The sequence below is a fragment of the Tenrec ecaudatus genome, chromosome 8 (genome assembly GCF_050624435.1).
Source record: "Tenrec ecaudatus isolate mTenEca1 chromosome 8, mTenEca1.hap1, whole genome shotgun sequence".
In the NCBI taxonomy this organism is placed as follows: Eukaryota; Metazoa; Chordata; class Mammalia; order Afrosoricida; family Tenrecidae; genus Tenrec; species Tenrec ecaudatus.
The window spans coordinates 11,671,776-11,697,654 of NC_134537.1; the positions used below are offsets into that span (position 1 = coordinate 11,671,776).

The 25,879-nt window shown below is 44.6% G+C and overlaps 1 protein-coding gene across 1 annotated transcript; it reads left to right on the top strand.

Moving 5' to 3' along the window:
* The first annotated feature begins 212 nt into the window (after window positions 1-212).
* CX3CR1 (C-X3-C motif chemokine receptor 1) lies at window positions 213-1,283 on the top strand. The gene has a single exon (XM_075555860.1). The coding sequence runs from the start codon at window positions 213-215 to the stop codon at window positions 1,281-1,283; it is 1,071 nt and encodes a 356-aa protein (XP_075411975.1).
* The last annotated feature ends 24,596 nt before the right edge of the window (window positions 1,284-25,879 follow it).

Here is a 25,879-nt window from a genome sequence, read left to right on the forward strand (position 1 = left end):
TCTCCAGAGGGGTGACTGGTGGCTTTGAACTGCTGACCTTGTGGGGTCCAGCCTGGCCTGTCACCATGATACGATGCCACCAGTGCTCCTCCATGTACATCATACCCAACCAATATTTTTTCTTTGTCCCTCTGTGTGTACGAGGCCGGACAGAATCCCAAGCCCGAGCACTAACGCATCACTTGTCTTCCTGTCTGATCCAGGCTCTTGCCATGTCCATCCCCTCCGCTGAGCCAACCCCAGAAAGTTTCCAGTACGACGATGATGCTGAAGCCTGTTATGAGGGGGACATCGTGGCCTTCGGGGCTGTGTACCTGCCCGTCTTCTACTCCCTTGTCTTTGCCTTTGGCTTGGTGGGAAACGTGCTGGTGGTGCTGGCCCTCAGCAACAGCCGCAAAGCCAAGAGCATCACGGACATCTATCTGCTGAACCTGGCCTTGTCCGACCTGCTCTTTGTAGCCACCTTGCCTTTCTGGACTCACTACGTGGTCAGCGACCAAGGCTTCACCAACGCCGTGTGCAAACTCGTGACGGCCTTCTTCTTCATCGGTTTTTTCGGGGGCATCTTTTTCATCACCGTCATCAGCATCGACCGGTACCTGGCCATTGTCCTGGCCGCCAACTCCATGCACAACCGCACGGTGCAGCAAGGCGTCACCGTCAGCCTGAGCGTTTGGGCGGCGGCCATACTGGTGGCGGCCCCCCAATTCATGTTCACCAAGCAGAACGGCAGCGAGTGCCTTGGTGACTACCCTGAGATCCTCCAGGATGTGTGGCCCCTGCTGCGCAACGTGGAGGCCAACTTCCTCGGCTTCCTGCTGCCCCTGCTTATCATCGGCTTCTGCTACTTCCGGATCATCTGGACACTGTTGACCTGCAAGAACCGCAAGAAAGCTAAAGCCATTCGGCTGATCTTGCTGGTGGTGGCTCTGTTTTTCCTCTTCTGGACCCCCTACAACGTGATGGTCTTCTTGGAGACCCTCAAACTTTACCACTTCTTCCCCAGCTGTGACATCAAGAAGGATCTCCGGTGGGCCCTCAACGTGACCGAGACGATTGCTTTCAGCCACTGTTGCCTCAATCCCCTGATCTACGCCTTTGCTGGAGAGAAGTTCAGAAAATACCTTTCCCACCTCTACAGGAAGTGCCTGGCTGTCTTCTGTGGCCGTTCGCTTGGGATGGATCTCACCCTATCAGAACTGCAAATAAGCCGGCGGGAGAGTGCTCTGAGCAGCAATTTTACCCACTACATGAGTGATGGGGAGACATCGATCCACATCTGAAGGGAACCCCCAGACCGTGTCCCTATCGGGAGGCTGGCATTGCTGAGTATGACACGGACTAGGACGACAGTTTGTGTGTGTGTGTGTTTCACAGGCCAGAAACGTCAAACCCGAGGGCAGGAAAGCAAAACAACCCTTAGAATATTTGGAGGGATGGGGTTCACCCATTCAAAGAAAGACATGTCTCTTCCTATAAGCATCAGGAATTTTTTTGTTTGCCCATGACAAGCCAAAAAAAGTTTGTCAGAAATTCAGCCCCAACTGAGTGAGCTAAGAGGAGGTTAGTGAGCATTGTTCACGCTGTGGACTGGGCCATGCAGAGACGAGGGCTTCAGGGTGACTGGCAACCAGGGCTCAAAGCAGGCTACAATGTCCTCTTTCTCCCTCTCCAGTGAGATATCTCAGACTCCCATATCACAGCTTGATCATCAAAGGGGACCGAGAGTTTCCAAATTCTCATGGACTGTAGACTCTCTGGAGCCCTGCAAGGTAGATGAGCCCTGAAACTATTGCCTTGAGGTATCCTTTAAACCGTAAGCCAGAAATGCGCCCTGAAGTCTTCTTAAAAGCGAACAGTAGTTTAACTGAACTAATAAAGCGTGCCCGCCTTGCGCAGTATGAGCCTTTATGAACTGTCGACAATAACAACCTGAGAGATGAGAGAGGAACTCAGGGGAGAGTGCGTTGCTGTCAATGGGAAAAGAACAACCAGAAAGAGGATGGAAATGAATGGCACACAGATCACAGAATGCCACCCGTGTCACTGAACAGCATGTGTAGGAGCTGTTGGACTTAGTTTATGGTTTTCCTCTGGATATTCTCGACAATAACAATAAAATAAATAAAAAATGATGGACTGAGATCCACCCCTTCCTTGTTCTACGATCAAAATGCCCAAGGAAGGACGCTGAAAGGTCCCATTTGTCTCAGGTGCCAATCCCTGGCCAAGAAGTATCCCCAGAGAAATGATAAAGAAGATGCTAGCTGTCGTTCCAATCTTGTCATTAAAGGTGGAGGGAGGCAGCTTGCTCAGACAGTGGAGAATGCCTGCTATTCTGCGCAGACACAAGCACTGCCCACCAACCTTACCATGTACCCAGTCCCAATCCCTTGTCTAAACACACCAGCATACAAAAACTACCAGCCTCCTCTTTTTAAAAAGCTCTCCAACTTTTTAATCATGTCCCCAAACCAGGAAGGATTTCCCAGCCACTTTGAATGGCACCAAGTCCAAACTCAAATGTTCGGCTTCTGAGACGTTCCTGTGGTCCTGTCTACAGATTCCCATTGCTGCCCCTCTCCCCCCGGAGGACTCTCCCTACCCTCTCAGCCTGATTGCTACCAGACACCCCCGCAGGTGTTCCCCTGACCCCGGGCCCAGCGATAGAAATAGAGAGCACTCTGGTCACAAGTGAGAAGGGCTAGGCTCCGGCCTCCCTTCTGCTGCTTGGCCCCCCGTGTAGCTTAGAGCCAAACTAACTGCAAATCCCCTGATCCGTCGGTGGGGAGAATGGTACCTCTCACATAGGGACCGTCATTTCCAGTCTGAGGAACCATATCAGGTCCGCCTTGTCTTGTCTGGTTCCCAGAATGCAACTCTCTCCCACCTGGTACCGCCACACTATGCCTGTGGGTCCGTGCTGACAGAGTTTGGAGAGGAGGAGGCAGGCTCTAGCTTATACTGCATGATGGACTGTAAGCACAGAAGGGCTGGTTCCTACAGTGCTAGTCAGTGAACACTCTTGACAGATAGACTGACAACCCGACCCTTTCAGACAGACTCAAAATCCCCTCCCAATCACCTCATGCCAAGCCCCATCCATCTGGAGAAAGGCCCCCAACGTTCCTGCCTCCGCCAACCTGGCGAGCCTGGGCCATGGGAGCGACGTTCTTTTTCCAGTAAACGCTTGGGTTGAAAGCGTTTAAAACAAATGCAATAACAAAAGCTTGCAAAACAAATGTAATCATAATAAAGCAGGTGTCATTCCTAAATCCAGCCATGCAGTGTTTTCATTCTCGCCCTTACCCATCTCTCCCTTATTCACACTCAAACATAGATCGCCCCTCTTCATAGCTTAGACTCCAGGTTGTGTACTGTTTGTAATAACCGCTGTGGAAGCTTGTGTGCTCACAGAGACAGAGTGGAGTCTGATTCATTGCTGGGCTCTGGGATGCGCTCCTTGACAGTATATTTGCTCAGTGGCTAAGGAAAGGATGAGTCAGGTTCCACAAAGGTCTGACACCACCACTGACTCACCGCTGCTCTGTGGATACAGGTTCCACTTGCTCCTAACATTTTTTTAAATCATTTGATAGAGGACTCGTACAACTCTTACCACAATCCATCCATCCATCCATCCATCCATCCACTGTGTCAAGCACATGTGTACATTTGCTGCCATCCCAAAACGTTTGCTTTCTACTTGAGCCCTTGGTATCAGCTCCTCATTTTCCCCCTCCCTTACTCCCTCCTGAACCCTTAATAATTTAAAAATTATTTTTATTTTATCATGTCTTACACTGTTTGATGTCTCCCTTCACCCACTTTTCTGTTGTCCATACCTCAAGGAGGGAGTTATATATAGATCACTGTGATCCGTTCCCTCTTTCTCCCCCACCTTCTCCTTACCCTCCTGGTAGGGCTACTCTCAATATTTGTCCTCAGGGGTTTATCTGTCCTGAATTCCCTGTGTTTCCATATCTTATCTGTACCAGTATGCATCCTCTGACCTAGCCAGACTTGTAAGGTAGAATTGGGATCATGATAGTGGGGGGGAGGAAGCATTAAAGAACTAGAGGAAAGTTGGATGTTTAATCATTGCTATACTGCACCCTGACTGGCTCATCTCCTCCCTGACACCCTTCTGTAAGGGGATATCCAGTTGCATACAGATGGGCTTTGGGTCTCCATTCCACACTCCACTTCATTCACAATGATATGATTTTTGTTCTTTGATGCGTGATACCCGATCCTATCAACACCTTGTGATCACACAGATTGCTGTGCTTATTCCACGTGGGCTTTGTTGCTCTGAGCTAGATGACCACTTGTTTATCTTCAAGCCTTTAAGACCCCAGATGCTATATCTTTTGATAGCCGGGCACCATCAGCTTTCTTCACCACACTTGCTTATGTACCCACTTTGTGTTCAGCAATTATGTCAGGAAGGTGAGCATCATAGAATGCCAGTTTAATAGAAGAAAGTGTTCTTTCATTGAGGGAGTACTTGAGTGGATGCCCAATGTCCATCTGCTACCTTAATACTAAACCTATAAATATATGCACATAGATCTATTTCCATATCCTCATATATAAATATATTTGCATATGTACATGCCTTTATTTAGACCTCTATAAATGCCCTTTGCCTCCTAGATCTTTCCTCTATTTCCTTTTGCTTTCCTCTTGCAGGAAGGTCTTACGGGATGGCCAGATTTACAATGACACCCACACACAAAGCAGCTGTTGAGACTGCTTTAGGACAACCACACACCTAAAGGGATTTGCCCCTTTGGTCTGGAAGTTTAAAATCATGGTTTCATGAGACATCCTAGTTAATGGGCTGCTTCATGCTTCTATTCTGTTTGTTGTGCAGTGTCTGGGATCTTAAAAGATTACCGTTGTCCACAGCACCACAGGTCTCTGTTTGCTTAGGAAACAGAGGAAGGAGAGTCAGGAATAGGAATGGGATAGGGAATGTGTGGCTACTTGCCTCCATGAACAACTCCTAGCCTTTTCCAGGAGACCAGGAGAACTGGAGGATGCCCCACTACCGTTACTGATTTTTTTTAAGTCATTTTATTGGGGCTTTTTCAGCTCTTATAACATTCCATACAGCAATTGTATCAACCATATTTTTACATATGTTTCCATCATCATTTCCTAAACATTTACTTTCTATTTGAGCCCTTGGCATCAGTTCCTCTTTTTCCCCTCTCCCCACCCCTCCACCCCCTCCACCCCTGCCCCACCAACCCCTGGTTCTGAATATTTTGATCAAGAACTCTATAAAGGAATCCTGATCAAAAGGGGGACATTTTCAAATTCTCATGAATTCCTCACTTTCTGGAATTTCAACGCAACATGAACCCCTGAGGCTGTTTCCCTGAGATGATCTAAACCTTACACCCAAAAGTTCACCTGGTGCTTTCCTGAACAATCATTTGGCTTAACTAATAAGAAAACTTGGTTGCAAGCATTCCACTCTTTGAAGAATTGCTTTCTACGTGGGATCAAAGTAGTAAGTAGAAAGGTTAGGTAGGAACCTGGGGGAGGAATGCCTGTGGGTTATGTCCATGAGGAAGGAAGAACCCAGAAAAGGTGGTGGGAATGCCATCAAAGTCACGGACCTGCCTATGTAGAAATGAATTGGCATTTATTTTGCAGTATGTATTCACAGTCACTGTCAGAAGGATCCAGGTTCCAACAACTGAAGGGCCAGAAGGTGCAAATGTCCAGCAATAATATATAAAGATGATAGTAAAGTCATAGAGGAAAAGAAAGATAGAGAATACACATCTTATGGTGGCATGCTCACCTCAGCTCCTCTTGATGGTCTATGTGGAACTGGGAGAAGTGAGAGAGCACCTTTACTATCTTGGGACTTTTACAGGTAGCCTTAAGACATGAATATTCAGTAGTTACATGTGTCACAAGGTGGGTGATATCTACATTAGTGTCCCTGAGCTCACAGATGAGGACTCCTAATACCTGCGTTAGGGGAAGGTACAGGGGGGTTGTGCATCATGGGGGGAGGGGGAGAGAGAGCAAAAGGATCATGTCTGCTTCTATAGAGATGTAATCAACCATGTGTTCACTTTAAGGCAGCATAGCTGTTAAGGAGAGAATCTGTGGGAATGATATTTAAAGCAGGATCATGTACTTGGACTTTACCTCTAACTTACCAAAGTGGATGCTTTCCTACCGTGGAATACCAGCTTTCCAGATTCCCTCTGTGATAAGTTAGGGAATGTAGTCCTCACAGATTTTCCTCAGTGTTAGGTTCCCACAATCAACAACAACACACTGAGAGAAGTGGACCTTAGAAAATTTAGAAATACCTGGTTTCTTATCAATACACACCCCATCCACCTGAGGGCCCACTGATTTTGTGGAGGCTCTGTGACATCCACATCTCCACTTCTGTTGTATGGGGGCCTGTAGCCAGGCAACCGAGGCCCTCCCAGACACACCCAGGAGAGCCCAGAAACCACAAAACATGCCCTGCAGGAAAATTCCTCTTTTACCTCATATTTCCTCATTTCTTTAGGAACTAGAAAACATACGCTTTTCATCTCCATTTCTCCGAATGCAATTTAAGATTGCTCAGTTTTCTATGTGGTTTGTTTTAAATTAACATTTTTTTCTGATTGCAAAAGAGATACGCAGTCAATTTGTCAACAAGTTGATTCCAGCTCAAAGCAACCCCATGTGACAGACTAGAACTTCCCCACAGAGTTTCTTAGGCTGTGGTATTGATGGGAGCAGATTACAGGATGGGTGTGAACCACTGACCTTTGAAGTCAAGGGCTTAATCATTGTACCACCAGTCATTTTATAAAGATAAACTATATAGAGATAACATTTCACTTCCAGGGCATAACCATTGTTTAATACTGAGGGGGGTTTCTAATGTCTAGATAGATAGATAGATAGATAGATAGATAGATAGATAGATAGATAGATAGATAGATAGATACAGGGATATGTAGGGATATAAAGGGTATTATATAGATATATGGATATATAGTTACAGGGATATGTAGGGATGTAAAGGGTGTTAGGCAGGGTTCTCTAGAGAATAAAATCAGGACACTTATGATATAGACAGAAAGATAATATAGGTTTATACAGTGAGAAGGAATATAATGGCTAATTAGTCCATGAAGCAGTGCAGAGGGTTTAGTTCAACTCACTTTTGTGAAACAGTTAGTAGACTGGAAGTCCCCCAACTCACGTGGGCTGCTGGGTCTAAGGTCGAGGAAGCAGACAGCGGAGTTTTCCCTCAGGCAAGACAAGCAGAGTCTGTCTGCAGGCAGTAAGTAGCAGGGTGGGTCAGCAACAGTCAGTAGCTTGGGAGCTTATGAAAGCATGCTTTGATGAGATCTGGAACTCAAGCAGGGTGACAGGATCCACCAGCCTCAAGCTCAAGCAGCGTGATCAAGCAGGTTTCGAAGGAGCCTCAAGCTCTAGTTACAAGATCCATGGTTGGCTTGGCCCACGGGTAGTGTAGCTCACAGGCTGAGGCAGAGAACTAGCTAAAGCAGCAGCACACTGGCCGGATCACTGGGGAGAAAGAGAGAGATGGAATGCTGGCTGTCTTACTTATTTCAGTCATCCTCCAATCAAGCTGTGACCCAACCAAACACCACCCAGAAAACAGCTCCATTGGAGGTCGAGGATGAGACCTGGATGGCAGACAGGAGATGACTGATCTCCAGCAAACATGGAGGACACCATCCCACAGCATGGACTCTCCCCTCACACATAAGCTGCACCTGTGGACTCTGGAAAGGTGTAAGGAGAGAACGTCCTTACCTAATGGAGACTGCTGGCCTGGAACAACCGAAGGCTTCTTTTGTACCCTTGGCCTTCGGGGTCACAGTAGACAAATGATAGACAGCTCACTTGTGAATTTGTCTCAGACTCAGTTTCCTGGTGAGAATACCAGTATGGAAGTTAATGGTGTGGGCTCAAGCTTCCATTCTGTCACATATTCACTACAAAACTTGAAGAAATTCACTTTGTCTCTCTGTGCCTCAGTTTCTCGTCTGTAAGCTAAACATGAAAACAGTATCTAGCTCGAGGGCTTCTTCTGTTTGGGGTCCTTCAAGAAGGAAGTGGATGTGCAAGAGGGGTATTGGGTAAAACATGTGTGAGGGACATGGGGAGGGAGCACGGGAGGTTGAGAGAGCTTTCATGGCTCTAGTCCGTGTGAGGGAGAACTGAAAGTCCACATTCTCATGGTCTTTAGTCATTAGGGAAATGCGAACCAAAGCAACAACGAGATCTTATCTCACCCCACCATGAATAGCAAGTTCCAAAACAACAAATGCAATTGAGTGTGTGGAGTGACCAGAATGCTCAAAAACTTCTGGTGGAACTGGAAAATGGTGTAATCACTTTGGAATATGGTGTAGTCATATTTCCTTTAAAAACTAGAAATAGAAATATTATTTGATCCGGGGTTCCAACTTCTTGGTTGTGTTCATCTAGGTTGACTAGAGAAACAAATTCATAGACACTCATATGAATATAAGAAGGAGTCTTATATTAAAAAGCAACTATATATTGAGAAAACATCCCAGCCCAGTCCAGACCAAGTCCACAAGTCCAGTATTAATCCATATGTCTGATACTAATTTATAACTATCTCTTTAGACTCGCACAATACATGCAATAATGTTGAATGCAGGAAGATCACAGGCCAGTGGGTGGAAAGTCTTGTGGATCCAGTGGCAGTGGAAGCATCTCAGCACTTGCAGAGATCTCCATGTGGCTCCTCCAGCTCCAGAGCTCAGGATGCATCAGCATAGCTTTATCAGTCTCATTGTCAGTAATGTCTTGCAGGGATTGAGTGTCTCTCTGCCTCCAGTGAGCTATTTATCTCCTTATCACCTCCAAATGAGATCATCAAGCTGCTATCTGATTGACAGGCTAAACTCCACCCCTTCACTCTCAAGTCTCAAATTGACAACAGATTATGTAACTACCACATTGGTCTATCTCCCAGAGAAATAAGAACCAGGACATAAAAAGATATAGGCACAATCGGCATTCTGCAATGCTCACCTTCCCAACATGATCACTGAAGACAAAATGGGTGCATAAACAAATGTGGTGAAGAAAGTTGATGGTGCCTGGCTATACAAAGATAAAGCATCTGGGGTCTTAAAGGTTTGAACATAAGCAAGCAACCATCTAGCTCAGAAGCAACAAAGTCCACATGGAAGAAGCACACCGACCTGTGTGATCATGAGGTGTCAATGGGATCAGGTATCAAGTATCAAAGACCCAGAACAACATATCATGTCAATGTGAATGAGGCGGGAGGGGGAGGGTAGTGCAGGGGGAGTGTGGAGTGGAGACCAAAAGTCCACCTGTAGACAATTGTACATCCCCTCACAGAATGGTCACAAGGAAGAAGTGAAACAGTCTGGGTGTAGTATAGCACCAATGAAACACACAACTTTCCTCTAGTTCTTTAATGCTTCCTTCTCGCCACTATCATGACCTGAATTCTACCTTACAAATCAGATTAGACCAGAACATGCACACAGATAAGAGCCAAAACACAGGAAATCCAGGATAGATAAACCCCTCATGGCCACAAATGAGCGTAGAGATACCAGGAGGATAAGGAGAAGGTTGGAGGGAAAGGGGGAATCGATCACAAGGATCAACATATAACCCCTTGCCAGGGGAACAAACAATGGAAAAGTGGGTGAAGGGTGAAAGAGGATGATGTAAGTAAGACAGGGATCCTCAAACTGCAGCCTGTGGGCCACCTGCAGCCCGCCAAGGACATTTATCTGGCCCGCCAGATGTTTTTGCCCCATTTTTTTACTTCAAAATAAGATATGTGCAGTATGCATAGGAATTTGTTCATAATTTTTTTAACTATAGTCTGGGCCTCCAATGTGTCTGAGGGATAGTGAACTGGCCCCCTGTTTTAAAAGTTTGAGGAGCCCTGATGTAAGATATGAAAATAATAATCTATAACTTATCAAGGGTTCATGAGGAAGGGCAGATGGGGGATGGAGGAGGGAAAATGAGGAGCTGATAACAAGGGTTCACGTAGAAAGAAAATGCTTTGAAAATGATGATGGCAGCATATGTGCAAATGTGCTTGACACGATGGATTAATGTATGGATTATGGTAAGAGATGTAAGAGCCCCCCAATAAAAGTATTTAATTAAAAAGGGAGGAAAAAAAGAAGATAAAGGCACAACTACTTATGCTGCAGCATTGTTCACAATAGCAAAGCTATGGAAACCACCTAAGTGTTCCTGAGTGGATAAGTGGATAAGCTTGCACATACACACAATGACATGTGCGTTCGTGCAGACTGATTAGAGAAACAATCCATCGGCACTCATATGTGTGTAAGAGAGAACTTTATATCAAAGAGTAATTTAGGGACACAACTAGGGAAGTGGAACCAGCATCTAGGAGAGGTTAGAGATCCTGTGAGTATTAGAGCAACCCCAAGCTAGTGGAGAGGAAGCACTAAGAGGTGGAAGAAGGGGAAAGTGATGGTGGGGCAGGAGGAGGCGAAAGGAAACAGGCAAGCTCTAGGAAGCAAAGGCATGGATAGGGAGATTAACAGAGGTGTGCACTTATGCAAATACATTAGGCCATAACAATAGTGGTATTGGCCTATGTACATATACTTATAAGGCAATACACTGAAGCTGCAGACTGGCCTTGGGCCTCAGCTCATACTTTCTCTCAATACAAGAACACTTTGTTCTAACAAATTGGCATTCTGTGATACTCACCCCTGCCCCCTACACGATCACTGAAGACAAAATGGGTGCATAAGCAGATGTAAAGACAGGATATTGCCAGGCAATTAAAAGATATAGTGTCTGGAGTCTTAAATGCTTGAAGTTAAACAAGCGACCATCCAACAGTGAAGCAACAAGCCCACATGGAAGAAGCACACCAGCCGGTGCGATCATGAGGTATCTTTGAGATGGGGCAACAGGCATCAGAAGACTCACAACAAACAGTAAACTAACAAACAAACAAAAATGCATTGGTGAGAATGGAGGGGTTTGGAGCAAAGACCCAAAGCCCATCTATGGACAATGGAACGTACCCCCACAGAAGGGTCACAGGGAAGGCGCTGACTCAATCAGGGTGCGGTAGAGCGCTAATGGGTCACACAGTACACCTCTCATCCCTTGATCATGACACCAGTGCCACTTCCTGATCAAGACTAGACGGGAGCATGGACACAGGTACAGGCAAGAGATAAACTCACAACACATGGAAACCAGGAACAGGAATGGGAATAGAGACATCAAAAGGCTAGGGAGAAGAGGGGGAGAGGTGGAGAGGGAGGGGCACCAATTGCAATAAATGATAAATAACCACACACACCCATTCAGGGGAAAAACAACAGAAACCAGAGGGGAAGGGAGACAGTTGTGAGATTTGAAAATAATTAACAATCTATAATCTATCAAGGGGCCACGAGGGGTGGAGGGCGGGGAGGAGGGAGGAATAAAAAGAGGATCTGATCCCAAGGGCTCAACGGAAAGTAAATGTTTAGGAAAGAAGGATGGAATATAGGTACGAATATATCGGATACAATTGATGTATGGATTGTAACAACAGTTGTAAGAGCCCCTAATAAAATGATTATTTTAAAAAAACCAAAAAGAGTAATTGTATATCTTAAGAAAACATCCCAGCCCAGTACAGATCAAGTTCATAAATCAGATATTAGCTCATATGTCTGATACCAGTCTATAAATTCCTCTTCAGACTCACACATGCAATGATGTCAAGTGTAGGAAAATCACAGACCAGTGTGTGGAAAGTCTTGTGGACCCAGTGGCGGTGGAAGCATCTCAGCACTGGTGCGGGTCTCCACGTGGCTGCTCCAGCTCTCTGCGTGTGACTCTTCAACAGGAAGGTGAAGCAGAGAGTGGCTCCTTGCAGGTCTCAGCAAGTCTCTGGGTGGCTTATCAACAGGAAGACAAAGGCAGAGAGAGCAAGGAGGTTCCCAGAATCCTCCTGAGAAGGTCACGCCCCCTAGGAGGCCTCATCAGGCTGTGACCTGATTGACAGACTAGTCTCCACCCCTTCACTCTTAATACCCTCAAGTTGACATGGGATGATGTAACTACCATGGGGGCTATTCCCATGTCCACATATAGGTTTGGTAGATGATATCCCTGCATGTGTATTTGTATGTGGTGGAAATATATCCATGCAGAGCAATAAGGAGTCCTGGTGGCATGGTGGACTGTGAGTTGGGCTGCTACTGAAAGGTCACCTGTTAGAAACCACCAGCGGCTCCACAGGAGAAAGAGGATGCTTTCTTCTCTGTCGATATTTACAGCCTCGATAATATGTGAAAATTGCATCAAGAAAACCACGAATACAAGAAAATAGAAACCAAACCTGACCTGTAGTTACCAAGGGCGAAGCAGGAAGAGTTTTTGCTTGGGGGGCATTGGGTTTATTGTACTGACGGTGGAACAGTTTGGAGGGGGATCTCAATCATGGTTGTACAGCACAGAGAGTCTCACCAATGGCACTGAATTATTCATGTAGAAGTTGTTGAATTAGAGAGTGTTTCATTGTATATATCTTTGCCAAAACAGGAAAAGAAATTACACAAATAAGAGTGAGTACAAGGAGAAAATGCTCTAAAATCAATGGTGGTAAAGATTGTACAATTCTCCTTGATGGGACTGAACTATTCAATTGTATGATATTTAAATTATGTGCCAATAAAACGATTTTTAAAAGATTGTACAATTATTCTTGATTTGATTGAACTATTGAATTGCATGATATGTGGATGAAGTGCAAATAAAACTTTTTTTAAAAATTTACAACCTTGGAACCTATAGTTCCTCAGGCCCTTATGAGTTGGAATTGACTCATGGTGGTGACTGGTACAGCAATTGAGATGGAGAGTGACGAAAACTTCTTGGCTTTAACCAAACATGGTGAGGTAATGAATCGCTGGGTTTGGATCCTTGACCACATTGCTGTAGGAATGCCAATTCAATTGCCATAATTTAGATGACAAAGACTGTGTTCTACATCCCATTGTGATCAGTAATGCCTGGAATCTGAATAGCTAACAAGTCGCCATCTATGATCCAGTTCTTGGTCTCTCGGAACCGAAGAAGAGTGGAGAACATCAAAGAGGCACTGAAACAAATCGTCCTAAGGACTGAGGGACTATGGAGACCCCGACCTCTTCGACCTTCATGCCAGCATAGAGATGGTACCTGGCTACCACTATCAAATGCTCTGAATGAGATCACAATAGAATGTCAGGGATAGAACGCTAAGTGAATCGATAAGGACAGTAACCGGATTCGTGGCTTCTTGGGGGCATGGCAGGGGAGGCTGGGAGGAAGTGTCAGCTAATCACAACGAGGACAAAGAAGAAGAAAATGTTCTAAAACGGATTGTGTGATGACTGTACGACCCTTCTTGATGTGAATGAATTGTATGGCACGTGGATGATGTGCCAATGAAACTGTTTAAATAAATAAAAGTGAAAAATAAGAAGATCCTGGGTAGAGGGAGAGGAAAATGTAGAACAAAGTTCCAACTTATTAAAATGATCAAAACTTAAAACTGATGGTGGTAAAGAGCATACAACTCTTCTTGATGTGATTAAACGATCGAATTGTGTGATGTGAATTATGTCCCATTAAAACTGCGTTTTTGTTTTTAATGACCAGGCTTACTTGTCTGATTAAAACTGGTAGATTCCCTGAAAATGTGACTGTCGGTCACCCTTCAGGCCTAAAACGGAACTCACCCTGAAAGCTCAAATTTCAGCCATGCAAGACTAGACGGTAGCACTGTGAGTAAGGCTGGAGCCCGTAGAGATGGCAGCACCAGGTGATACCAAAGCAGCATCTTTTGTCCAGAAGTAAAGTTCACAAGCAGTAAAGGGGAGGGAAGAAAGACAAAGGCTCTGAGCACAGTGCTTTAAACGCTATAAGCGTCATAATCGATGTCACAAAACAAAATGTGTATGAATTTCCAAGGCAACATTCCCTTGCACTGTAAACTTTTGTTCACTCACAATAAAGAGATAAGAAGAGAGATTAGTGACAGCTGCCCCTGTCCCAACCCCATAAGTAAAAGAATTCCAAAGTTCTGGTACAAAAGTATGTAGAATAAAACTAAACACTGAGCTTCTACAAATGTTCTTCTCCAGTTTGCAGCTCCTCTGGGACTGCCGTCCTAATCCCCTTCCCTTCAGTGGTTCCTCTATTTTTATTTGTCCCTCTCTTCCTGTTTAAAACAACTTATTTTATTTGCTGTTGATAAGAATATACACAGCAGGGTAGACACAGTTTGGCAATTTCTACATATACAGTTCCATGGTCTTGACTTCATGCTTTGAGTTAGACCAACAGTCACTCTCCTAATCTGAGTTGTTCCTTTCATATCAAGATAAATACACAACATAAACTGACTGCATTTCCTGTCTAGTCTTCAACAACACCAATCCGATCTCATCTAAGCAGCTCTTGTGAGGGCACAGGCTCAGTCAAGGCAGACATTCTTTGCTAGTTAAACTCAATCTCTGTTTGGTTTTAAAAGGAGACTTCAGTGGTTAGTTCTGGCTTGAGGTTAAAAGATTATCTTAGGGCAATGGTTTCAGGGGTTTGTCTAGTCTCCATGACTCCAGAAAAATCTGAATTCCATGAGAATTTCAAATTTTGTTTTGCATTCCCTCCTGACTTTTGATCCAGATGATTCCATACAATCTTTGATCAAATCATTTAGTAATAACTGGGTAACATCCAGTTCTTCTGGCCTGGACACACCTAGTCACGTGCTCCATTTCTTCCTCCTCATCCTTCTCCTTAGTCTTGCTACTCCAGGTACATAGATATCAGCTGGTATGCTTTAAATGGTCATTAGTAGAAGGCCTTTAAGATTCCAGCCACCACATAACAAAATAAGAGATCATCAGAGTCAAACTCACTGCCATCTTTACTCTCAGCCAAGATCCACTTGATCTCATTTCATGTCTTCTTGAATCCAGCTTGAAAAGACTCCTTCCTTTAATACCATCAGTTCTTCATCATATGCTGCCTCCTGAAGTCGTTGACCAGTTCTTTTTGGTACAGCGACTCTGTGTATTCCTTCCATCTTCTTTTGATGTGTCCTACACCATTCAATATTTTGCCCATAAAATCCTTCAGTATTGTAACTCAAGGCTAGAGTTTTCCCCCCTGGTTTTTTTCAGCTTGAGAAATGCTTAGTATATTGTTGTTGTTCATTTCCTAACTCCAAGCCTTTGCATAATTCATTATCATACTTTATCTTCCTGCCATACCCTTCACATGTTTTTGTTTAGCTCTTTTACTTTATTGTTTTTTCCAGTCATTTTATCTTTTCTACGTTCAAGAAAGCTTCAGGGTCTCTCTAAACATCTATTTTGATCTTTATTTATTTCCTGTCCCTTTAATGACTGTTTGCTTTTTCGTGTATGGCACGCTTGTTCTTCCCATACCTCCTTTTGCCTTCAGTCATTAGTGTCCAACATGTCAAACAGACCCTCGAGCAGCTCTCTGAATTCAGGTGAGAGATACTCACAATGGTATTTTGGGTCTTATGGACTCTTTGTAAGTTTCTTCAGCTTCAACCTAAACTTGCATAGGAGCCACTAATGACCTGTCCCAAAATAGGCTCCTAGCCCTGTTCTAGCTGATGATATTGACCTTTTTCATCACCTCTGTTCACAGACGTGGCTTATTTGACTCCTATGTATTCCGTGTGGCAAGGTCCATGTGTACGGTTGCTGTTCATGTTGTTGTAAAAGGTGTTTATAATGGATAGGTCATTGGTCTTGTGGATTTCTACCTCTGATGTCATTTCTGTCACCAAACCCATATTTGATCAGTACTCACCATTCTTCTCCTCTTCCGTCAGTTGGTCATACTGTGGCGGCTCATATGTTGCTATGCCACAGGTACTTCAAACACCAGCAGGTTCACCTATAGTGGACAGGTTTCAGCAGAGATTCCAGACTAAGCAGACCAGAGAGAAGAATGAGAGCATCCACTCTGGAAAAAACTAGCCAGTGAAAAACATATGAATAGCAGTGGGATTTTATCTGATAAGAGTACGAGAAGATAAAGGCTTGAAGATAAACAAGCAGCCATCTAGCTGAGAAGCAACAAAGCCCACACGGAACAAGCACACCGGCCTGTGTGACCATGAGGTGTTGATGGGATCAGGTATCAGACATCAAAGACTCAGAACAATCATATTGATGTGAATGAGGGGGAGTGCAGAATGGAGACTCAAAGTCCATCTGTAGACAACTGGACATCCCCTTACAGAAGAGTCAGAAGGAAGAGCTAGTCATGGTGCAGAATAGCACCAAGTAAACATACAGCTTTCCTCTAGTTCTTTAAAGCTTCCTCCTCCCCACTATGGTGACCCCAATTCTACTTTACACATCCAGCTAGACCAGAACTTGTACATTGGCACAGATAAGAGCTAGAAACACATGGAATCCAGGACAGATAAAGCCCTCATAAACCAATAATGAGAGTAGAGATACCAAGAGGGGAAGGGGAAGGTGGAGAGAAAGAGGGAAGCAGTCACAATGGTCTACATATAACACCCTCCCAGGGGGCTGGACAACAGAAAAGTGAGTCAGTGTAAGACATGAAAAAATAATAAGAGTTTATAAATTATCAAGGGTTCATGAGGGAGGTGGAGGGAGGGGAAAAACAAGCTGATACCAAGGGCTCAAGTAGAAAGAAAACATTTTGAAAATGATGGCAACATATTTACAAATGTGCTTAACACAATGGATGGATGGATGGATTGCGATAAGAACTGTACGAGCCCCCAATAAAATTATTTTTAAAAGAAAGAGAGAGAGAATACCAGAAGATGTGTTCTGGAAGTTGAAAGGAATTCAAAATATGACTGGAGAAGAGCTGCCACCTCAAAGTCAAGTCAGCCTTAACATCGTCAATGGAGCAAAGCGATTGGGATCTTCGTTTCTTGATGTGGCGAGGCTCAAGGTGAGAAGAAACAGATGCCAACATCCATTCATCATCAGAATGTGTGAACTGATGGAAACTGGAAGTCACCAAAAAATGAAATAAGATGCAGAAAGAACACTGTCCAAGGCATCAGTGAGCTGAATAGACTGGTAGTGGCCATTGTGAATCAGATAATCATGTCTGACGCCAGGATGGAAAATGGAATCACCTGTGTTGTCAGAAGAACATTTCAAAATGTATCCTGTGGAACACGGCTCTCCGTGATAGGATAATATTCACACATTACATGGAAAACCAGTCAATGTGGCAATTATTTGAATGTATGGAATTGCTAAAGCCCAAAAGAAAACAATTGAAAATTTCTACCAACGACTGCAGTCTGAAATGAGCCAAAGGTGAACTCAAGCTGTATTGATAATTACTGCTAACTTGAATGCAAAAGTTGGAAACCAAGAGGAAGGGTCCCACGCTCAGTAAGCACTAATAAATGTTGGTATATCTATCTATCGATCAATCGATTGATCGATCTATAGATATACATTTGCCTGATCTTTTCCTTTACATGAGTGAGGTCTTAACTGTTTATCCATTTGTGATTGGTTTATTTCACTTAGTGTAATGTCTCTGATGTCCATCCAGCTTGTAACATGTATCAAAACCTCGTTTCTCTTTCCATTGTATGTGCCAGTGGGCTTCACTTGTAGAAAGGAGCTGTTACCTTTTATTCCACTTTCCATGAATCTCTGAAGCCCTCGTGTGTGCCACATGTTGGTTATTGTTTCACCTGCTGATGGGCAGCTGGGTGGGTCTGCCTTTGGCTATGGTGAATAACGCTGCGATGGACACAGGTGTACACAGGCCTATTCTCATAGTTGCATTTCCTTTCTGTTTCACATGTCTGCCGAGATATATCTTCCAGTCACAACTTCCACAGAGAGAGGTGGCAAAGACATGAGCGAGGGATTGGGAATCCCTAACTGAGGAAAATGGGCTCCTCCTGCCAACACTGGTCCTTCCACACAATGTGGTCCAAGAAAAGGTTCTTCCAGGCTTCCGGCTTCGTGAACCTGAACCTGGGCCTCTATCGTTCTTGTTAGGTGCCAGTGAGTGCGTTCCAACCCAGAGCCATCCTGTGCATGAGAAAACGAAACACTACCCAGTCCGGCACCACCCTTAAGTGTTCCTGTACCCGAGCCCACTGTTGCAGCCAGCGTGTCGATCCAGCTCATGAGATGGATCGCTTTCCCCCCTTTTCACTTCCCCTCCACTTGACCAAGCACAATGTGCTTCTCCTGGGCCTGGTTCCCTCCTGACAACATGTCCAATGTGTGTAAGACAAAGTCTTGCCCTCCTTGCCTCTAAGGAGCACTCTGGTTGTGCTGCTTCTTCTTCTTCTTTTACTTCAGTGACAGGGTTTTATTTGTCCCCCCCGCCCTTCTTTTGAATCATTTTATTAGGGGCTCATACAACTCTTATCACAATCCATCCATCCATCCATCATGTCAAGCACATTTGTACATAGGTTGCCCTCATCCTTCTCAAAGCATTTGCTCTCCACTTAAGCCCCTGGCATCAGGTCCTCATTTCCCCCTCCCTCCCCGCTCCCCCCTCCCTCATGAACTCCCGATAATTTATAGATTATTATTTTGTCATATCTTGCCCTAGCCGACGTCTCCCTTCACCCACTTTTCTGTTGTCAGTCCCCCAGGGAGGAGGCCACATGTAGATCCTTGTAATCAGTTCCCCCTTTCCAACCCACTCTCCCTCTACCCTCCCAGTATCGCCACTCACACCCCTGGCCCTGAAGGGATCATCCGCTCGGATTCCCTGTGTTTCCAGTTCTATCTGTACCAGTGTACATCCTCTGATCTAGCCAGATTTGCAAGGGAGAATTCGGATCATGATAGTGGGAGGGGGAGGGAGGGGAAGAAGCATTTTGGATCTAGAGGAAAGTTGTATTTTTCATCGTTGCAACATCGCACAGTGACTGACTCATCTCCTCCCTGAGACTCCTCTGTAAGGGGATCTCCAGTGGCCTACAAATGACCTTTGGGTCTCTACTCCACACTCCCTGCTCATTCACTATGGTAAGATTTTTTGTTCCAATGATGCCTGATACCTGATCCCTTCGACACCTCGTGATCACACAGGCTGGTGTGCTTCCTCCATGTGGGCTTTGTTGCTTCTGAGCTAGATGGCCGCTTGTTTACCTTCAAGCCTTTAAGACCCCAGATGCTATATCTTTTGACAGCTGGGCACCATGAGCTTTCTTCGCCTCATTTGCTTATGCACCCATTTGTCTTCAGCGATTGTGTCATGGAGGTGAGCACACAATGATATGATTTTTTGTTCTTTGATGCCTGATAACTGATCCCTTCAGCACCTCATGGTCTCACAGGCTGGTGTGCTTCTTGCATGTGGGCTTTGTTGCTTCTGAACTAGATGGCCACTTGTTTACCTTTAAGCTTTTAAGACCCCAGATGCTATATCTTTTGATAGCCAGGCACCATTCAGCTTTCTTCACCACATTTGCTTATGCACCCACTTGGCTACACTTCTTCTAGGACAAATTGGTTGTCCCTTTAGCAGTTCATGGGATTTTCAGTATTCTTTTCCAGCACCACAATTCAAATGCATTGATGCTTCCTTGCTCTTCCTGAGCCTCTAAGTGGGGTTAATTCCCACAGGTTGACCACAGGGTGGTCAGGAAAGGTTTTGCCAATTAGGATCCTTCAGTAACCCTAATTTCTCCTTGTAGCATGATTTTAATTCCCATTACCTGTAGGTCATCAGTGTGGTACAATGACATCAATCTCTATTGTAAGGGGAAAAGTCAGGAAGCCGAGACTTCTTCTTTGGGTTTTAAGTTGCAAAACTCTTCCTCAATCCCCAGCATTATAAATCCTGTTTTGACTTTCACAACATTATGCAAATTCCACATCGCATCTTTCTAAAAATGGACAAAAGAGGCCATGACTTAACCTCAAATAACTTGCCCAGCCTCTACTCAAGTACTTCCACAATGTAAGAACACTTTCTTCTATTAATCTGGCATTCCATCATGCTCACCTTCCTGAAATGATCACTGAAGACAAAGTGGGTGCATAAGCAAATGTGGCGAAGAAAGCTGTCGGTGCCCGGCTATCAAAAGATATAGTGTCTGGGGTCTTAAAGGCTTGAAGATAAACAAGCAGCCATCTGGCTCAGAAGCAACAAAGCACACCAACCTTGAGATCATGAGGTGTCGATAGGGTCAGGTATCAGGCATCAAAGACCAAGAACAAAAAATCACATCATTGTGAATGAGGGGGGAGACTCAAAGCCCATCGGCAGGCAATTGGACATTCCCTTACCGAAGGGTCCCAGGGAGGAGACAAGCCAGTCAGGGTGCAGTATAGCAACGATGAACATACAACTTTCCTCTAGTTCTTTAATGCTTCCTCCCCACCCCCCTCCACTACCATGACCCCAATTCTACCTTACAAATCTGGCTAGACCAGAGCATGTACATGGGTACGGATAAGAGCTGGAAACACAGGGAATTCAGGACAGATAAATCCCTCAGGACCAATACTGAGAGTAGCAATACCAGGAGGGGAAGGGGAAGGTGGAGGGTGAAAGGGGGAACTGATCACAATGATCTACATATAATCCCCTCCCAGGGGGATGGACAACAGAAAAGTGGGTGAAGGGCGACATCAGACTGTGTAAGATATGACAAAATATAAGAGTTTATAAATTATCAAGGGTTCATGAGGGAGAGGGGAATGGGGAGGGAGGGAGGTAAAAAATGAAAAATGAGGAGCTGATTCCAAGAGCCCAAGCAGAAAGTAAATGTTTTGAGAATGATGAGGGCAACGAATGTACATGTGTGTTTTACACAATTGACGTATGTGTGGATTGTGATAAGAGTTGTATGAGCCCCAAATAAAATGATTTTTTTTAAGTTGTATAAGCCCCTAATAAAATTATTTTTGTAAATAAAGAAAGAAAAGAAAAAATAACTTGGCCAGGCCATAGGAGGAAAGGTTTAGAAGGTGAAATCCAAGATAGATAACCCTTCCTTCAGAAGCAGTAACAGGGGTAATGGTTCCCTGAGGGTACGGGAAGAAAGAGGGGGGAATGGGGAATTGTTAGCATTGGTGACTGTATAAACCCATTTGACAGGATCAAGCAACAGAATTGTATGACGGGAACAAAAAAAAAAAAAAACCCAGAATTTCCACGGGTAGAGCAGGGCTTTTATAGCACACCTATTTTTCTCACTAAGCAAGCATCCAGCAACTCACTCAGAGTTAGTGCACCCAGTGGCGTTGCCTGGGAAGGTTCTTTCTGGTCACAGTGAAGTTTTCATAAAAGCAGTTTCACTTGAAAAAATGAGGACCTGATGCCAGGGGCTTGGGTGGAGAGCAAATGTTTTGAGAATGATGAGGGCAATGAATGTACAAATGTGCTTTACACAATTGATATATGTATGGATTGTGATAGGAGTTGTATGAGTCCCTAATAAAATGATTTTTTTAAATGAGGAGCTGATGCCAGGGGCTTAAGTGGAGAGCAAATGTTTTGAGAATCTTGAGGCCAACGAATGTACAAATGTGCTTTACACAATAGATGTATGTATGGATTGTGATAAGAATTGTATGAGCCCCTAATAAAAAGATTTTTTTTAAAAAAAAGCAGTTTCACTTGAACCTTTTTTGTGTGTGTGATGACCTATTTAAAAGAACAGCATGTGGCTGTGAAATTTTGTTTCCTGCTTTGGAAAATTGCCGCAGAAACTGCAGTGGTGTTGAACATAGCTTACAAGGACAAGGCTATGAAAAAAACTCAAGTGTACGAGAAGTTTTTTTCATTTCAAAAAAAGGTAGAATGTCAAATGACTACAACCCTCGTTCTGGACATCCACCAATTTCCTGGACGAAATGTCAACTTGTAGTACATTTGGAAGTCATTCCACCAGGTCAGACTGTTAACCAAGCTTTCTATTTTGATGTCCTGAAAAGATTGGTTAACAGCGTGGGACAAAAAAGGCCTGGTTTATGGCAGATGGGGCACTGGTTTTGCCACCACAACTCATCTGCTCACACAGGCATCTCAATGTGCCAGTTTGGGGCAAAAACAGCATGCCTCTCCTACCCCACGCACCTTACCCCCTTGACCTCCCTCCATGCCACTTCCTTTTGTTTCCACGAATAAAGAGGGACCTGAAAGGACAGTTATTTGATGACATAAAGGAGATGAAGAAATAAAATGAGGGAGGCGGCATCAGCCATCCAAACAAATGAGTTTGAAAACTGTTTGCAAGAATGGAATTACAGATTTGACCAATGTATTAAATGGAATGGGGAGGACCTTGAAGGTGATATGGTTGCTTTATAAAACAACCTAACAAAAAATGTAATACATAGCTTTCCAAAAAATTATGATCTGGGGAGGTACTCCCTCATATGTGAACGGATATATTTAATGTGTAAGATATGGCAAATAATAGGGTGGGGTGGGAAGGGAAAAAGAGAAGCTGATATCAGGGAGTTCAGGAAGAAAAAAATGTCTTGAAACGGATTGTGGTAGCAGTTGTACAATCCTGCTTGAGGTGATGCAACTGTGGAATGTTATGATATCTGCAAGAGCTCCCAATAAAGTGTTTTTCAAAGCGGGGGGGGGGGGACTGTCTGGACAATTATGCACTGTCCAGGGTGATGTGAGGACCGAACCCAGTGCCGCCAGTTCCAAGAAACGGACTGTGGCTGCTGCATGGAGACACCCAGAGAAGATAACCTTCACAACGGTGTCTGTAGCCCAATGCCATCAATCCCTGATCTAACTGGCACCCAACCAGCGGGCAGACCCCAACGTCTACGAAATCAGCCTCAGTGCCCTTCGAAGTTGGGGGTCACCTCATTGTGATGACTGCAAGCAACAGATAAAGATGCTTAGGGGTATGACAGAATGCGAGGTGTGTGCTCTTCGCCTGAGTACATTTCCCGGGAGTACATTCTGCGGGAAGTACGTTCCATGGAGGAAGTCTCCTGGTGACACATTGTATGACTGTTAGTTGTGGTGGTGGCGGTGATCATTCATCTACATATCCTATTACAGAAAGTGGCCAGGGCAGGAGCCCTGGTGGAGTAGTGGTTATGCATTGGACTGCTAACAGCAAGGTCAGCAGTTTGAACCTCCACAGGAGAAAGACGGGACTTTCTACTCCAGGAAACTCACAGGGACAGTGCTATCTCGTCCTACATGGTCATTATGAATCAGAATCGGCTCCATGGCAGGGAGTTTGAGGAGGTTTGCGGGACCACATTATTTCTCGGTCTCATCCCTTCCAGGAAGCTGTTTTCCCCTTGGAAGTTCCCATTGTTAACCTTCAAAGCTCAGCATATTATAGCGTGTTCTTTCTTGTCAGCCCACCGCCGGGTCTCCCTCACACAGGCTGAACACATCCAGCTCTCCTGCCTTGAAACAAGAATTCCTGTTCTAGCTTACAGGTAAGAAGAGAATTTCAGAAGCAGGTGGAAGGACCTTCTGGTCATTGAATCATCTGAAGAAGGTTTTGAAAATCGGCTGCTGGAATATTGAACTAGATTAAGAAAGAAGATTATGAAAACTCACATTTTCCTCCAATATTTTATTTTGTGGCTTTTTAATTGTGAATTGGGTGATGCAGATGGTAAGTTTTACATTGAACAAACCATGTCACATCTCATGCATTGCAGTCCCTCAATGTCACCTCACTGACCTCACGTCCTCCCCGTATCTCCTGGTCCCCCCTCTCCTAACCCGTCAGAACTATGTTCTTGGGTAAACGCTGGCTTTGTATCTCCGTGGTTGTGCACCCCTCATTACAGACCCCTCTATTGTTTGGCTGAGCCCCAGGAGTTGAGTTTATTTCCAAACTCAAGTAGTGACCGAAGACCACAGTCTCAAGGAATTGATCTGTCTCCATCAGACCGTGGGATACTGAAAGATTTCTCCCAAGTTGTCTCCCCCAAATATATGCCAAACCTAAGATGCTGCTTGCTACATGTGGTAAATGACTATAAACTAGGGGTCAACAAAAGTAGGTCAGAACCACTGGAGATCCCCTCAGAGAGGGGTTTAGGAGAGGAGACGGGTCAGTCAGGGTGCGATGTAGTACCGATGAAGAACACAGTTTCCCCCCAGATTCTGGATGCTTCCTCCCCCCCAACTACCATGATCTGAATTCTACCTTGCAGGACTGGATAGGGCAAAGATTGTACACTGGTGCATATGGGAGCTGGAGGCACAGGGAATCCAGGGTAGATGATACCTTCAGGACCAGGGGTGTGAGGGGCAAGGCTAGGAGAGTAGAGGGTGAGTGGGTTGGAAAGGGGGAACTGATTAAAAGGATCCACATGTGACCTCCTCCCTGGGAGCTGGACGGCACAGAAGGGGGGGAAGGGAGACTCCGGATAGGGCAAGATATGACAAAATAACAATCTGTGGATTATCAGGGGCTCATGAGGGAGGGGGGAGCGAGGAAGGGAGGGGGAAAAAAAGAGGACCTGATGCAGAAGGCTTAAGTGGAGAGCAAATGCTTTGAGAGTGATTAGGGCAAAGAATGTATGGATGTGCTTTATACAATTGATGTATATATATGTATGGATTGTGATAAGAGTTGTATGAGCCCCTAATAAAATGTAAATAAATAAATAAAATGTAAAAAAAGAAAGAAAATGATTAGGGCAAAGAATGTACAGATGTGCTTTATACAATTGATGTATGTATATGCATGGATTGTGATAAGAGTTGTATGAGCCCCTAATAAAATGTTTTTAAAAAGTAGGTCAGAAGTTATTGTCCCTAAGTGTTATCAGCCATCTAGAGCAGCGGTTCTCAACATGTGGGTTATGACCCCTTTGGGAGTCAAACGACCCTTTCACAGGGTTGCCTGATTCATAACAGTAGCAAAATGACAGTTATGAAGTAGCAACGAAAATAATTTTATAGCCGGGGGGTGGAGGGGTCACCACAACATGAGGAACTATTTTAAAGGGTCTTGGCATTAGGAAGGTTGAGTACCACTGATCTAGAGTCTGACCCACCCTAAGTAGGGCCCTCTCCTTTCTGATAAGGATAGTTATTGTTCCCTTGGAAGAGAGCCCAAAGGCAATGTTGGTATCACTCCAGGATGACCAACGTTAGGCTACTATATTGAGTCTAGGTTCCGCCCATCTTGTCATGCAGGTACCCCTATTCCCTCCTTTTACAATTGTATGTACACCCCTAGGTTATACCTCTATTTGTATTGCCTATATTATAACCCTTCCTATGACATAGGTCTTTATCTGTAATCTGGGGGCTTGCATGCCCCCAAAGATTTATAAGCTTTGGTTAGAAATAAATCACGAGCTCTCTCCTGCCCTCTTGTCTCCCACCTCCACGTGTACCACCAAGAGGAGCTGAGGTGAGCATACTACCATGAAGTATGTCTGACTTCTTTATTTTACTCTCTCTCCCACCTCTCCTATTCTCTACAACTTTACTACAATCTTTGTATATCATAACCGTACAGGTGCACCTGCTGAACCCGTGATAGTTGTGAGGGGCTGGTTACCCCCACATCAGACCAGTAAGAATGCTCTTATTTTTATTATTTGAATTTAGTTCTACCTTCTTCTCCCACTCTATTCAGGACCTTCAAATGCGATACTATTCAGAACCTTAAGCAGTGGTGACTGGGAACCAGCTAACACTTCTAATCTCAAAGTCTCAGAGATGGCCCAACATTTTAGTTCAGAATATCCAAAGTTAAGGCAAAGTTAACAGGGTTGGGCAATGAGCCTCAGCTAACAAACATCTGGATTCACTCATCGTGAACCTC

Excerpts from the sequence above, each read along its gene's own strand:
- CX3CR1 (XM_075555860.1), top strand. The coding sequence starts at position 213 with ATGTCCATCCCCTCCGCTGAGCCAACCCCAGAAAGTTTCCAGTACGAC.